This window comes from Anser brachyrhynchus (assembly GCF_964034855.1).
Source record: "Anser brachyrhynchus genome assembly, chromosome: 17".
Classification (NCBI taxonomy): domain Eukaryota; kingdom Metazoa; phylum Chordata; class Aves; order Anseriformes; family Anatidae; genus Anser; species Anser brachyrhynchus.
Genome location: NC_137710.1, coordinates 3,289,279 through 3,305,526, shown reverse-complemented (window position 1 = coordinate 3,305,526; position 16,248 = coordinate 3,289,279). Strand labels below are relative to the sequence as shown.

Below are 16,248 nucleotides of genomic sequence, written 5' to 3'. Positions count from 1 at the left end.
TGTCATTATGTTTGAGAAGGATTACATCACAGATTGATTCAGTTCACCACATTGATTTTCTTTTTCTTTAGATAGATCTTTTTTGATCTAAAATACAAAGGGTAAGGACACCATGGCCATTTCCCACCCTGTTCCTTTGGCTCGTGCTTATCCTGGTTCTCCCTCCAGTTACACACTGGGAAACGGGCGCACCCACACCCACAATTAGCTACGAAAGCAGGCCAGAAGGTGGTGCATGCCTAGAGATTCATACAGCCTAGGCTATATTTACACGATTAATTATTTCCAGGCATAATTGTATGTATCATCTATGCTCCAGCATCAGCAGTAGTTGGAGAGCTACTGCTCCAAAGTGTTACCACAAAGTACACAGCAAAATGTCGCTGATAAATATATATTTGCAAGTGCACTTAATGGATATAAATCAGAAACTAACCAAATTGAGCCATGATGTTTCGACTGATGCTCTTTAATGTAAAACTTGCAGGTTTTATTTCAAAATTGTTTAAATCCACTATAAAATACATCGTGAAAGAAAGATCATTTCTTGACCTTCATGCTTGATGAAGAAAGTGCTTCAGATGGACAAAAGGACTAGTACTGAAGCTTGTCAAGATGCAATTTTTAGCTATTTTTAGCGTAAATAGGTTTTCGGCCTAGGCTTGAGAACAATAACACAGTCACTCTTTTGAGATTTGCTGTGGCCAACTCCCTACCAGGTAAGGAAGCGTGAATTAAATAATTCTACTGGTTTTCCTTCCTCATTTACAGCTGCAGCTATACACAAAAGGAGAACAAGGATGCCTATGGCCCGTCAGGCAGCAGCTCCGTCATGCCGTGACGGCTCAGCACACGACTCGTGGGGCGCTCAGAGCTGGTCGGGGGCCTGCGGGGCGACCACAAAATGGACGCACCAAGCCCTGACGCCTCAGCGAGCCCCACAGCCCCTCGGGTCAGGCAGCACCGAGGGGCTCTGAGGGCCGAGACCTGGCACCTTGAGGGAAACCCACCCACCCCTCCACAGCCTGGGGCACCACCACCACTCCAGGCCCTTCTCCTGCCCCACTGCCCCATCCAAGCCCTTGGAGGCCGAAGGCAGGGACCCACAGCGCCTCCATCCTGCCCCCCCCCCCCCTCAGCCTCCCCTGAGGCACCGCCCCAGCGCCCCCCGCCCCGGCCGCGGCACGCGCCGCCCCCTCCTCCCGCCCCGCCCCTCCCAGCAGGGGGCGCCGCGGGCGGGGCGGGGCCGGGCCGGGCCACCGGGGCCGCGCCACTTCCGGGCGGCGGCGGGAGCGGGAGCGGGGCCGGGGGGGGGGGAAACCGGGGCCGGGCTGGGGGGGGGGGGGGAGCGGCGGCAGCAGCAGCGGGCCGGGGCCGCGCCGGGCCGGCCATGGCGCTGGACGCGCGGCGGCTGGAGGCGCTGAGCCTGCAGGAGCTGAGCGCGCTGCTGGACGACGAGGAGCGGCTGCAGGACATGGCCCGCGAGATGGAGGAGGTGAGCGGCGACCCCCGCCACGCCGCTCGGTGTCCGGGGGGTACCGGCGACCTTCAGCCCCCCCCCGGCCGCAGGTGGCTCCGTGCCACGGCCCTGCCCCCCCCGGTACCCTCCCGTTCCCTCGGTCCCCCCAGCCCCGTCCCGGCTTTCCCCGCTCACTCCCGGTTCCCTCGGTCCCCCCCCCTCCAGCCCCGTCCCGGCCCCCTCGGTGTCTCCCCGGTCCCTCCCGGTCCTCCCCCCCTTTGTCTGCCGCCACCCCCCCGATCCCCGGCGCCCCCGCGGCCGGCTGCCGGAGGAGGGGGCCTGGCAGCGCTGAAATCGCTCGGTTTGGGCTAAATTAGGCAGAGGCGGACGGTATCGTGCTTATTTTTATATATATGCAATTTTTTCCGATTAACGCATTCCTCGTTTTGTGCCCGGACCCCGGGGGGGGTCGTGGGGTGAAGCCGGTCCCGGTTGTGCTCTCGAGCTCAGCGCGATTTTAAGTCCAAAAGAGGCGAAATAGGGGAGGCTGTCAGCCTTCCTGGGGCTTTTTGTGCCCGCTTGGAGCCTCTTTGTCAGCGCCCCAGCCCCAAAGCCATGGGTTCGGGTCTGGGCTTGCTGAGACCAAATAGAAGAAGTGTTCTTCTGTGTCCTCGCTGCCGCGGGGGCCCCCCGTACGGGGGCTTTGGGTGCCGGAGGGTGACCGTAGGGCAGTGCTGGGAGCAGCCTCCCCCAGCTTTGTGCTCCACCGAACGCCCCGAAAAGGCTCCGAGCAGTCAGCTGACGGCAAGTAAGATGGATCCGCTGCTGCTGCGAACGTTTTTGAAAGAGGCAAGCGTACTGTATTTCCCAGGATCTGGTGTTACTGGTTTTGTGTTAAATCAGAGGACCAAAGTCCCAGGGGAAACAAAAAAAAAAAAAAAAAAAAGGCTTAGCTAATTAAAAAGCCTCATCTATTGAGTAAGATCCCTTTTTGTTGCTTTTCCTGGAAGTACGATCCCTGCCCTTCTAGTGCGTCCAAGGAAGTGGTTCAGGATCACCGCAGCGTTAAAGTATCGCAGGCAACGGAGGGGCCCTCCGAGGGTCGAGGCTGGCAGCGAGGAGTCCTGGGGAAGCTGCTCTTTGCTTTTTTGTGCAGCGTTTCTCTTGAACTTTGTGTAAATGGATTTGCAAGATGGGGTTGGGTGTATTAGCTTTCCGTACGAGCTTATGCGTTGAGGACTTAAGAAACCGTTGAAGAAGCAAATGCTGCTGTAAAAAGTAAAACGTGAAAAGATCTTGGAGACCCCAGCGGCTTACTGGGAGGCAGGAGAACCCTTCTGCGGCAAGACTGAGGATTTAAGGAAAGCCAGCGGGTCATAACGGGCTTAATTTGGTGCAGATACGATCGGGTGCAGCGCTGCTGATTGCAGCCTGACCTCTGGCAAGGTACAGCGGTAGGTGGGCTGGCCCAGCCAGCCTCTTGTTTTCGGTCAACGCACACTTCAGACTGTGGGTCAGAAGTGACAAAAAACCTCTTGACCTTCGTGTCAAAGATTGTCTCTTGCTGCGGTATTACACCGTCTTCTCAGTCTGATCCTCCGGTTTCCCTCTTTAGTTGGCAGCAGAAGGCTTTTAAATTGTAGAGTAAAGTTCTCTGGGCCCGAGGGAATATTTTGTGGTGTTAGGAAAGTGTGGCTAGGTTTGAAGGTGTTTGAGCTGTGTGGAAATAGGGCTATACTACTGTTGGGTATAATCCTTTTTTATTGTGCACGGAGGCTTTTACCAGAGTCTGTTCAACTCAAAAGCATTTACCTGTCCTGGAATTGCTCAAATACTTCCTTGTTTTGTTCCTGCCTTCATTGAATTGTTTGCTCCTTGGGTTTGTGCTGCTGGCTCCTGATTTTTCACAATGAAGTATGTGACAGGAAGAGGGAGAGAGGGAAATCCTGAACATTAAGGGGGAACCATGGTAACTTCACTGCTGCTTGTGTAGGTATTTGGTTTTCAGTCTGGATGTATCTAGGTTGTAGCGTTATTCCAAAGTCCTTAAATTAGTAATTTTATTGGGGCATGCCAATTAAATCATGTTTCCTGAGTCACTTCTCTGAGGTCACTCGTATTTTCAGTGGCAAAATTGGCTAAAGCTGATTATCCCGTAATTGAAAAAACCTTTGTACTCGTCGTTGCGAGGGAAACCCAGCTCAGAAAAACAATGTTTTGTTCACAGAGAGAAGGGATTGGAAAACCACTTGGCTTTCTTGCTAATAGCTAAAAATAGGCTCCTTCCAGCTCCAGAGGGAATGTGTTCCTGTGCAGCACTTGAGCAGGATTTGTATATGTCATCGTGGGGGTGTAGGCATATATATATAAAAATATATATATATATATATCTGTGTGCGTGTGCTAGCGTGCAGATATATTTCACCAGGGTAATGTGCTTAGGCAGTGTCCTTCATGCTATAACCCCAGGTGTGTAAAAATGTGGCATCAAAGAGCTAAGCTGCTTTTTCTTTCTGTCTGCAAGGTTGTTTTTGAAGCCTCTGGGCTTTTAGCGCTTGAACAACGAACATCTTGTCTGGCAGAAAGAGGAAGGAAGCCAATTGTCTGGTACTCCTCGTCTTTTGAAATCGAGGAGGTTTTTTGATAATCCTTTGAGGTTAATTTCTGTAGTACATCGATGGTATTCATCTTCATGAAATAAAAGTACATTGTAAAAGTCAGTCTCAGAATGGTAATTCTAAACAGGACAGGTGAGTTTGTGATGGGATACTGGTGGTAGCTCGATGAATTTCTCTGGTGAGAGTTGGTCGTCTCGTGACCTGTACTAGGACTTTGCTTTTAACAGTGCAGCATTGTGTTACTGAATGCTCAATATCCACTGCCAAAATTATTTGCTTTTCAAAACCCTAATCGTATGAAATGAAGTCGTCAGAAATGCGTCGCCTTCCTCTCGTTCCAGCATTTCAGAATACGCTGGCAGGCATGGAAGGGGTTTTCAAGTGTAGCCCTTTTCTCAAAAGCTGTTCGAAAAGATCGGGCAGCGCAGAAAGTCTTGAGTTCAAACGATGTGAGTGCATGCCCAGATTTCTTGGATTCCTTATCCTGTCCTAAAACCGCATGGTGTGAGTGGTTATGTTCTCGTTTGCCAAACATGAAATTTAGCTACAAAGTTAAGACTTAGACTTGGTGACAACTATAGGATTTTCTTTTCCAGCTAAGCACGGAATGAATAACCTGCCTGTGTCTGCTGGGCACAAACTGCGGTTCTGGGCAGCAGGAGTAAAAACATTTAGGAATTGCAACTTACCTTTTAACCTCTATTTTCTCATTTTTAAGCTAGTAATTGCATAATCAGAATACCTAAATTTAGCAAATCTAATTATTTTGGAATATGTCTTAATATTTATTACCAAACAGATGCCATTAGAGGGTGCGTTATGGTTCACCAGTACTCGATGAAAAGCATTCCTAAATCTTCTGTAAAAGACGTCTTTATTCTCCTCCTCTGCACCTGTTGGCTCCTATTTCAAGGGTTAATTTGTCACTCCAACCGTGCATAGTTATACTTCTGCAGTGTGACAGCGCATTTGAGTCCTAAATTACAAGTATGTAATGCAAGTGAAAGAGAGAGTTTGAGTGTTTGTTTTATTTGTAGCTCCTCGAGAGCCTTTTTCTTGAAAGTACCAGTGGACTACTTGTCCTGACGCCTGCCAAAGCCAGCCTGTAATTAGAGCAGCACTGGGTGCACTTTGTGGCTCCTTGGGGTTTCAGTTGCTCGGACCGTGGCAGAAGGACCTGGTCTGGACGTGTTCTACTGGGAACATGCCTTAGATCAACAGGAGGGATGGTTCTCAGAGTTATTTTGAACAAACCACTCTTAGGGCAAACGTTTTGGAATAAATGGTAAACAGTAAAAATGTTGCTAAGCTAGTCCTAGTACTTGCTTGTATTTTAACTTTGTCCAGCACTTTTCTTCGCTTTAAAAGTGGGATGAAACAAAGCTGCAGTTCAGGAGATCAGTAGGTTTTCCATTCCCAAAGCCGTTGCTGCTGCCTGTTCTTACAAGTGCTTATTAAGTAAATCCTCGAGTAAAACTATTCAAATTATCTCTTAAAGAAACTATTTAAGCATCTTAAGTTTTGAATAACTTCATAATCCCTGATTTTGTCTTTAACTTCCATGCGTATGTGACTTCATTGCCGTGCCTTGCCCACAGTTTGGTTTCAAGTGCTCAGCTCAGTGCTGAGCAATCTCTCTGCCATCAAAATCCCACTGTAAGCAGCTCCGTGTTGCCCTGTTTGTCCCATTCAGAATTCATAGTGAGACTTTGATAGTTAAAAGGAAAACAAGTTAAAAAAAAAAAAAAAGTTCTACTTTAATATCGCCCTGTCTCATTATGTCTCATGATTCTGGCTGGTATTTTTCATCGGTTTTCAGATTCAGGTTTCCTGCCTGATGAAGTGCACACGACCTCAACAGTCATCTTAGCGATTCTGCTAGGGTTGCGTGCTCTTAGCTTATTTCTGTTGGTAACTTTTTTTCGCTCTACTTCCATTAGGCAGGCAAGCATCTGATGCAGTAGCAGTTCCCTATTAATACAATTTTTTGTTGCAGAGCAGATCTGACAACAAAATAACTTGGTTTGGATTTATTCCTTCCTTGTTCTGTTACAGCTATTGAATGGATGCTGAAAGCGTGCTTTGTGCTGCGTTGGTACTCTTCGTAGACTGGTCACGCTATACTGTATCTTTGACCCTTGGATGATTGTGCAATTTACTTATTTTTTTGGTTTTAAATCAGGCAACATTTTTGAAAGCTTTTCTTTAGGGCTTTTTAGGCAAATTTAAGTGTTTGCTTTTCTGAGTCCTTGAATTAACTTCTAAATGTAGTGGAACAGTTGCAGAGAAGTTTATTACACTGAATTTACATCTTTGCCAGAGATTGTTCTGGTTTGTAAAATTGTGATGGTATTAAAGTTGCATTGGCTTGGGTTTATATTAGTTCTGTTTGTTAGGAATTAGAATTTACTCCCTCCCCAAACTTCTTCTGGTGAAGTGAAGCATTAAAATGTCCCAAATAGGTGTATGGGTCTTCACCTTTGTTTTTGGAAAGAAGTCGTTCTTAAGTTTACCTTGTAATTGAAGAGTTGATTCTTCTCATGGTTTTGAGGAAGATTTAATACAAGTTTCTCATCTGTTTAACTGCCCGTGTTTTTAAAATAAGTTTGATGCAGAGACTAAAGCTGGAAGTGAAGACTTCAAGAGTAACACCTGAGCATTAAATATGAATTGTGTTTTTTGTTCAATTTCTGTAGAAAAATGTGCCCTTCTTAGAAGTGCTATAATACCGAAGAAGTTGAGTCATTAAGGCTTGTGTAATTTCAAGCACTGTAACTTACAATGCGATTAAGAATAGCTCAACTTTTTGTCATCTTTAAAACAAATATTTTTAAGACTTTCAGTTAAGTATAGACTAGTCTGTAATTGCTAGACATCAGGTGGCAAGGTCAGGAAAGGGTGTCACTGTGTCAGACGGAGGTGGGTTACCTGTACTTGTTTGCCATCAAACTAGGTAACTCTGACTTTCCAGGTGCTGTTGTAGTATTAATTTGTTTCTTACACCTACGAGACAAGTATATCCCATTATGATGATGTTTATTCATCTTACGCATTCATAATGATTCAGAAGTGAAGTTCTTCAGAAAGTCGTCGTAGAAAGCTAGGTGTTTGTCTCCTTGTTCACGTCCATAGCCCGGCTGCACGCTATGTACGTGGTTAAGTACATTATGGTACCTGAGGAGGAGAGTTATTTAAGAAGTAGCCTAAGTTTTATATCACTTAAAGAAGCCTTTTCTCTTACTCTGCCTATTTACCTGGAGTTCTTCTCTTCCTTATTACATGTATGATTTGAGTAATACCCTTTCCCAGAGATTTGTACTTTTGAAACGTTTATAGATTTGCGTATCTTTCATTCCACTGTTTTTTCTTCTCTAGAAAAAATGTACATAACATGTTCTTCGTCCTGAAGAAAGATCAAAGTCCGCTCATAAAACTGGTCTTCCCAGCCTGACTGCACAACTACTTTGAAATGAGAATGTCAGCCCTACAAGCAGTGAAAATGTGATCACCAGATCAAATTTAAGTCACTTGAAGGAAGTAGTTTGCTCGTTAAAATGGTGAAAGAGGAGAGGCATCAGAAAGCATAAATCTTTTTGCACGCAATCTCCTTTGGCTGGCAGTTCACAAGACAGCTAGTTAACAAAACTTGTGGTGATGGCAGGTAATTTGGTAAGAAGCTGGATGTCAGTAATTAAGCTGTTAAATAGCGTGTACTTGGTTTCCATTCATTATTGTTAGGAAAAAATGTAAAACAAGGACTTCAGCTTACTAAAATTGAGTCTAAGTGCGTTGGATCATAAGAGAACAAACAAATGGAAGCAACGAGTTTAATTTAAATTATTTTGCATTGGAATCAAAAGTGAGAAGAGAGGAGTTTCTTTTTATTCTTGGAAAGTATTCAAGTTGAACACAAGCATAGGGTTGAAAGCTTGTTTAGGCTCGATGTGAGAATCCTGAGAAGCCAAACAGTATTACAAATAGTTCCTCCCATTTGTACAGCTTGGAATAGACTTTTATTTTGATTGATGCACAGTTTAGGACTCGGCATTATCCTTGACTTGATGATTTTTTTTTTGAGTGGTTTAGCAAGAACAGCGCAAAAGAGTAAAACTTGGTATTTGAGGAGCAATATCTCAGGATGTATTTAAGTATTAAAGATGTATTTAAGCAATACTGAGTCAAATTTGAAGTTAGCAGGTTAAAGCAGTGTATAAATATTTCAAAAGCAAGTAACTGCTTTTGAAGACACTGTTGCTACACTTGGGAAATATTTTCACCTGTTGTATATGTCCTTTTGCTCAGACTGTCAGGAACACATGAGTTCTGGTCCTCTCCTTTTCAGGGATTTTCAGGTTTCCTCTCATTCAGGTTTCCTCTTTTGCCCTTTCAAAGGTGTGCCTCTCCTATGTCCCCCCAGGAGCGTGAAAGGAAGCAAGCACTGTTCTGCACTGAAGGTGGGGTAGAAGGGGCACGTTAATGTAGGAGGTCAGAAGAAGTGCACCGAACATTTAATTGGTTTTGAAGAAAGTTTAATAGAATCAGTCTGTTGTGCCATGGGAAAATTAGCCCACTTGTTGATTCAGACTGAAATCAGATCCTTTGCTTTTTCCTCCCTTCTTTTTGATGTCTGATTTTTTTTAATGAATCTAATGTGACATCCAGGGCAGGCTTCTCTGAACACTCGTCTTTCCCAAAGCTCCTGAAGACTGTCTTGATAAAATTGTGCGTGTGTGAGCAAACTTGGAATCTTGCTGACAGTGGTTTTATGGAAATTGTCATTTGTTCCTTAAGAACCATGTCTTTGGGCTACGATATGTTAAACAGCAGGATTGAGCTGAAACACAGGCTTTTGGCATTAATCCAGGTTAGATTTAACATAGTTTGGGACGAATATTCTGGAGAAACTCTGATCTCCCAAGGCCGAGGCAGCCAACAGGTCAGGCCTCACGTAAATTTGTGACAAGAATTAGAGGAAACTCAGGTGACACAAATTGCGCTCCACTGCCATGGAGCAGAGATGTCCAAATGGGTGCCCAGGCACTGATTTCCAGTCAGTAACCACTACAATGGGATGAAACGGGTCTCTTGAGGGCTGTTTGGTATAGCAGGAACTCCTGTTTTTGTCCTGACCCAGCAAAAGCCATTCTACCTGCAGGGCCCGTTGCCGGCTCCGCTGCCCCTGTCAGAGGGGAGGCTCCTCTTGGGAGCCCTTTCCCACAGCACAAACTCCTCAAATGCTTGGAATAAAAGTAATTCTTCTCCAAGGTGGAACTAATACTGCTTAATGAACCATCTGCTTCATGTGAGGGTTAAAAATACACGTGGGAAGGTGCCCTTAGGTGAGCGGTAACTCCTGCTCGGAAGCGATGAATTCAAGGGTGGTGCTGGCTGAGCGGGGAGAACCACGCTCGTAGTGGAATCGCTCAGGGGATGTTCCTTGTGTGCGAGCTTGTGTTTATAGGTGTCCTTAATGTGCTGTTTGCATCATAGGCCGTATTTCTTCTGCTAAAAGAGCATATTGTGGAGCAGCAGAAATAGAGTTTGGGAAAGATTTGGCGCAGAAGAGAAAGAGATAGTGGAAATGGGCGCAATAGCTGAAGCTGACCATACCTGCCAAAACAGGAGACATTCACAAATAAAAAGTCCCAAAGTATTGTTATTTGCAGCTCCAATGCAGTAGTACTGTTTTTGCAGAGAGCTTACTTTTGCTGTTTATGTAGTAGTCTCGAAATTCCTGTGTTGTCTACGTAACCGTTAATCTTGATTAATATCGTTTGTCGCTGTCACTTCACACACCTTTCTTTTTGCAGGCCCAAAATGTTCAACACAGCAAGGACATGACTCTTGCCAGCAACCGCAGTCTGGCAGAGGACAATCTTCTGTTCCAGCCGAAGTTGGAGTCTTTGAAAGCAAATTTGACTCAAAAATATCAAGAGCTGCAAGTTCTTTTTGAAGCATACCAGATAAAGAAAACAAAACTAGGTAACGTTTTCTGTTGGTTATTATGATTTGCTCTTTTCTAAGCGAATTTAAATCTGTCGTGCATCTTGGTTTTTTTTTTTTTTTTTTTTTTCACTCCCTCATTTTTAGTTCTGTGCATTAGGGTATAAAATCAAAACTTACTCTCACGTACTTCTGAAATAGATCATACACCTAATGGCTCTTACACCCAGAAATAATATCTCTTACACCCAGAAATATGCACTACAGATTCCTTATTACTGATGTGGTTACGTAGCTATTGTTTGCTAAATGGCCAAGTTTGCCCACCTTGCTGAAAAGTAAAACCGGGTTTGAATTTCCAGTGATTAATCATAAATCAAACAAACTTGTATTTAATGTTCTCATTAAATACCGAATTATGAAGTACTGTGCGTCTGATACTGCACTTGCTGAAGTGCTTTTTTCATTATTATAAATTATAATTTCTGGTTTTAGCACCGCGACAATATTCCTAACTACTTAAATGTCATATTGTCTCACTGCAGTCTGACAGTCATCCTGTCTAGATCAGCAGAGTATGCTGTTTATACAGATGTGCCTGAGAAGATTTTTATGCTCGATGATACTTTATAGCTTCAGTTAAAAGTCACTTACAAACAGCTGTCACTTACACTTGTTTTCATGCCGTTACAGACAGACAATCCAGTAATGCTTCACTGGAGACACTGCTAGCACTCCTTCAGACAGAGGGGGCTAAGATTGAGGAAGACACGGAGGTAATGACAGTACACTTCAATTCTGCCACTTTATACCCATTAGTGAAGACTTGGGGTAGCTGAAGTATATAATACCGTTGAACATGTAATAAGTAGTCTAAAGGGATATTTTTAAGTATATGGTCTGGTCTTTGCTTTGAACTTCCTTAAACAGTCATTTGATTTCAGTGACACTTTTTTTTTGAATAATTTTTTTTATTCTTAAGGTCTTTGAGGTTTAAGACACAACACTATTTTTCAGAAGAGAAAGCCAAACTCTCTTAGTTCCTTGACATTGCCTTCAAACTAATAGCATCTAAATGTGGAAATATTTTTAATGGTGTTCATCTGGTATATGTATTAATCCATTACAAATGTCAATTAGTAACCTAATGAAAGACTGCCTGTGCTGGTCTATGAGAGGGATGACTCTGCAGTAGTTTCGGTGGAATATTCCATTATGATTTCAACGCACCTGTCTAGGTGCCAATGGTCACTACAAGTGCTTGAAGGGTGGCTTGTTTTTAGAGCAACGGGAATGGTTAGTTTTGTTAGTGGATTTGCCTGTAGGACGTTCTGTGTAACTACATAGTTTATTAGCATCAGGGAAAAGATCTGCTTATTGGCCTTGAATTGTGATTGCAAAAAAACATTCCCAGGACAAGTTGAATTTCATGATTATACGTGTGGTCACCTCTCTTGATTATTAAAACATCATTTTCCCAAAGCTTTGCTTTGCCACAAGTAAGCACGAGTATTAAATCTGGTTTAGCAATAATCTACCTCGCTGTAACGAGGCTTGTAGAGTTCTCAGTGTTTCTGTTGGCATTGCAAGCAGTACTAAACCGTAATTCAGCTTAGCTGGCAATCTGGAAAGCTGTTGAGCTTGATTCAGTCCTGCCTCTGATGATCAGGGAAATGTTCAGAGACAGATTCAGATGTTCTTACTGCTGTTACTTCAGCATAAATTTCAGCAAAAATGGTATTTAACTCCCACTGCTTCTAAGTGATAACTAATTCAAAATTCTGCTTAGAATTCTTAGTCTGCCAGTCATCCTCCATATGCAATCTGGAAAATCACAGGCAAAATTACACTATTTTTAGGATGTAAGCCCTTTAGGTTGTCTCAGAGTATGCCGTTTTCTAAGAGATTATTCCATATTTGATAGAATATGGCAGAAAATTTTCTTGATGGTGAAATACCACTGGATTCCTTCATTGACGAGTACCAGAGCAAGCGTAAACTGGCTCACCTGCGACGTGTAAAAATTGAGAAGCTCCAAGAGATGGTGCTGAAGGGACAGAGACTTCCGCAGGTTCAGCCGCTGGCTCAGCCGAGAGCACCTGACACGACACCAGCACCTCAAGATTCCTACACTTCGGATGCAAACCCTCCTCCTTCAGTTGTGCCCCGACGAATACCACCCCCTCCGCCTTCAGTCCCAGCAGGACGCTTTCCTACTCCCTTTACTGCAGCCATGAGTTCAGGACCAGCTCTTTCTTATCCAGGTGCTCCATATCCTCCTCTCCCACCTCGACCGGGAGCTCAGTCTGCAAGTCAAGTGTCACAGCCAGGATACCCATCTCAGTTCGTACCACCGTATCCTCCAGCTCTTCCCCAAAGACCACCTCGCTTCCCACCACATCCTGGTTTTATCCTCCAGTGAATATTTTGGTGCGCCTGACTTATGTATTGGTGCTTATATTTCCTTTTTCTCTCCCTGTCAGAGACTTAACATAGGCAATGGAAAGCCTCTGTTTTTTGCACAGTGGAGTATAAAATTTGAGCTCTGGCACAGAGGTTTGAAATTGTGTTTAGTAAATGTGATTATTTTTGTTTTCAAATACCAGTGACAGCAAGAACTTTCTAGGAAGGTGATAGGAGCTAAATTTTGTAAATCCATCAAATTGTGAAACAGTGCACAGTGGATTTCCTGATGTTATAAATCTCCGAATTCTTTAGCGATGGTAAATCAGCATCCTTTTCTGTTCTGATGTATTCCCGTCGCAGCTGGATGGGTGTGTGGCAAGCGGGAGCTATTTGTCTCTCTAAAGAATTCTCTACCAGTGCCAGTGTTTGGATCGTAACAGCTATATCTGAATGCTGGGCGAAGGGTTGGAGGGGACTGCATCAGCAGCCTTTGCAGTGCGCCCAGACGGTGGCATTTGTGGCCAGGTGCACAACACTTTCAGAGCTCGCTGAGCTGAAACTGTTGTCAGATGATGTTCTATGGTTTTTAAACAGTAAAAGTTACAAGAGTTTCAGTTCTACATTTCAGTTGTTACCTTAGACTTTTCATAATAAAAGTACGCACTCTTCCCATTCCTAAATAGTTTGATATTCTGAAAGTCCTGGTCTCTTGAAATTAAACTAAACTGTTTGTAGAGCCAGTTTAGGGTTTTATAGAAATTTTACCAGGAATTTTTATTTCTTTACCTATTAAGATTTTCATATGTTTTTTTTCCACACCTTGGATACAGAAGTTAATTTTTTTTATACACCGGTGCTTAGCTTTTGATATCATGTGGTTCCAGGAATCCAGGCAGGGTATTTTCTTAATTAAGTGTTGGATTTTCACATCATGTAATTGCCCACAACTTCATTTTGTCCCTCAAACTGCCATCTCTTGCTTGGCAGAACTGTTTTTAACTTCTCCATTTCCTTCCGTCTTGCAGTTTTTGGCCTGCTTATCCATCTGGAATTTGCAGTTAACATTTCTGTGCAAGCAGTCAAAACAGAAAAAAAATTTTGAACTCCATGGTAGCTGTTTGCCTCTTATATAATCCTTTCTTGACTTTTTATACCACTGGAGAGGGAGGCTGCCTAGGGGAGTTCAGATCTCATTCTCAATATGACCCTAGGCACGCGCTGGTAATCTAATCTAGCATTGGGAGAGGCAAATCTTAACACTTACTGCTTGTGCAGAATATGTCCGCAAATTGATTATCAATTTTTCATACCCACAAACAACTTTCAACTAATTCATGCTACCTTAAGGAAGACATGATCCAGAATCTGCCATATCTTCTTCACTATTTTAAAACATTCTTATCATTGTCCTGGAATGCACTACATTGTTTGGAAGTCTGTGCTACGAACAGCTTCAGTCAAAATAGAATATCTGATTATTTTTTTCTTTACATAAGGCCCTTGACTGTCCCTTAATCATTTCCTCTGGAGTGTGGTGGTTGCTAGCAAATACTGATCTGAAATTAATCTCATAACAGGAAGCTCTCTATTCTGAAAATACAGTTATTTGGCTTGTTTTGCCTTCTGAAGACAAAAGGCAGAAGGTTGGTCAGTGTTACTGGCATCTGAACCAATTCCCCAGTGTAAATCTGGAAAGTTTCTGTAGATGGGGGAGTTCGTGAAGCAACGTGCGTTGGATTTGTTTGCCACGTGTGTTTTTCTGTAATCTAGTGATGGTACAGGATGTGTTTTTTAAAATAGTGTAATATCTTTTCTTGGTATTATTTTCCTCATTGAAGCATTTGTGTAAGCATGGTTGATCATGACTTGTTTCAAAAAATTTTGCTGTGCTATTAGTGTTGGTATTTGGATGGCAACTGTCGTATCTGAATGCTAAACATAAATCTGCTGTAGAAATGATTTGTGTCCTAGGAAGAATAAAAGTTGGTGGGGGCTACCAGGGTGGTGATTGAGTATAGAAATTCATACGTTGAGCCTGCTACACAAACTAAAACAATCCCAAATTAGTTTTGCTAACATTTAATAAAAACAACCAGGTATATTTTACACTTATCAAGTGCCAACTTTTTTTCTGAGAGTTGCAAATCCTCAGAAGTGATGGAGGTGATAGATAAGTGTATTGTGAATTTGCACTGCATTTTATGTATCTAACTTTATTGGTATTAGTAGTCCAAAAGTATTTTTACTACTTGTTAAATTTTCTGTCTTTTGGTAACTTTTGTGATAACATGATCTTTCAGGGATACTTTATCTAAAAACAGACTCTTGTGCTAACTAAATACAGACAAAGCTAATGCAGTTTTTCTGTCTGAAAGCAAAACAATGCATTATTGCATATGCATGTGGCTGATGTGCCTTAGGATCACTACCTGTGATTGTAATACTAGGATACTAGCATTTTTATCATTTGAATAGCCATTGTTTAACTCTAATTTAAGGGCTCTTCAAGAGCACTTTCTTTAAAAAATGAAAACAAAAATCTCACCCTCATACTTTAGAATCAAGAAAGGCTGTATCTGCTATTTGTGAGCGTATAGTTGCCTTCACTGATGGGTTAGTTTGAACATAGGTGATACAACTAATGTGATGTTTCAGTTATAGCAGTCCCGTAACTGAAATCCAGCTGCTCATGGAAAATGTTTTTGCCATTAATTGTGTGTGTGTGCGCACAAACTGTAAATATGTACTTGACTGCTGGTAATGTTTAAGGGTATAGGAGAAAGACGACTGTGGAAAGCTGTTTAAATCCTTTCAGAAAAAAAATGTTACAGAACACTAATCTGAATGAGTCGGGCAAGAGCTTTGTCAGTGCTTTGAACCGTTGCCCTTTGACAGCTTCTCCTGTTCTGTTATAGTTAATAAATTCTGCTATGGCTAGGATGTTTAGAATTGTACTAATTTGCACTGTTTATAAGATAGTGAGATTAAAATGCCATAGGCAAGCTGAGACTTGAGATGGGGTAGCTCAGTGTGCTTGCCAAAATATATATTATGTTGTCTTGAGGATTTTTCATGTCTGCTGCAAATAGCATATACTTCCCCAAAGCAATTGGAGCGGAGAAAAATCTTTTAAACTTGATGTGTAACACGGCTTTAGAGCGTTGGTAGGGTTGAAAATGCTCTCTTTGGATGGCATTACGTTTGCCAGTCTTTTGTACGCAGATTTTGTAAGTTATGACTAATTCGATTGTGTGTGGTTAGGGTTGTTGGGGTTTTTTTGGAATGATGGTCAGCATTGAATGGTTCTAACTCTAGGATGAGTTTCACTGCACCTCAGTGCTGTCTCTCGGAGGAAGCGGAGTCAGTTGTTCTGACACAGCTGATCCACACAGGTCGCGGTTGTACTGTGACCCTGGAGGGACTCTTTAGGATACAAGCTCTGATATGGTTCCAGGAGGCAGGGCCCTGGGCACAGTCCAGTCGTGGGTGGCCGTTTTGTTTAGTGCTCCCACTTCATAACCTCAGTCTCCACCTCTTGTGGACGTTTCTGCCCTCTCAAACTGGAATAGTGAATTAGACGTAGAGCTCCAACTGACAATTCCTCGAGCCTGAACACAGAGCTTCTTGGCAAACGTTGAGTTCAGAGGAGGTAGAGTCGTCCTGCACCTGAATGCTTTCTTTGTGTAATGCTGGACAGTTGAATAAAGGGGCAATTTTATATGCCTAGCAAGTTGTGAAATGTACAGTGGATTTGTTTGCATAATAAGTCTTTCTGTAATCTACTGTGGTCTGATTTTAAATAAAATATCATATCTCTTGGTG

The 16,248-nt window shown here is 43.1% G+C and overlaps 1 protein-coding gene across 1 annotated transcript; it reads left to right on the top strand.

Moving 5' to 3' along the window:
• The first annotated feature begins 1,306 nt into the window (after positions 1–1,306).
• On the top strand, positions 1,307–16,248 carry VPS37B (VPS37B subunit of ESCRT-I). The gene is made up of 4 exons (XM_080559544.1): positions 1,307–1,495; positions 9,888–10,059; positions 10,714–10,796; positions 11,945–16,248. The coding sequence occupies exons 1-4, from the start codon at positions 1,391–1,393 to the stop codon at positions 12,440–12,442; spliced, it is 858 nt and encodes a 285-aa protein (XP_080415670.1). The 5' UTR covers positions 1,307–1,390; the 3' UTR covers positions 12,443–16,248.

Excerpts from the sequence above, each read along its gene's own strand:
- VPS37B (XM_080559544.1), top strand. The coding sequence starts at position 1,391 with ATGGCGCTGGACGCGCGGCGGCTGGAGGCGCTGAGCCTGCAGGAGCTG. Across the intron at positions 1,496-9,887 it reads TGGCCCGCGAGATGGAGGAG|GCCCAAAATGTTCAACACAG; the intron begins GTGAGCGGCGAC and ends TTCTTTTTGCAG. Across the intron at positions 10,797-11,944 it reads AGATTGAGGAAGACACGGAG|AATATGGCAGAAAATTTTCT; the intron begins GTAATGACAGTA and ends CATATTTGATAG.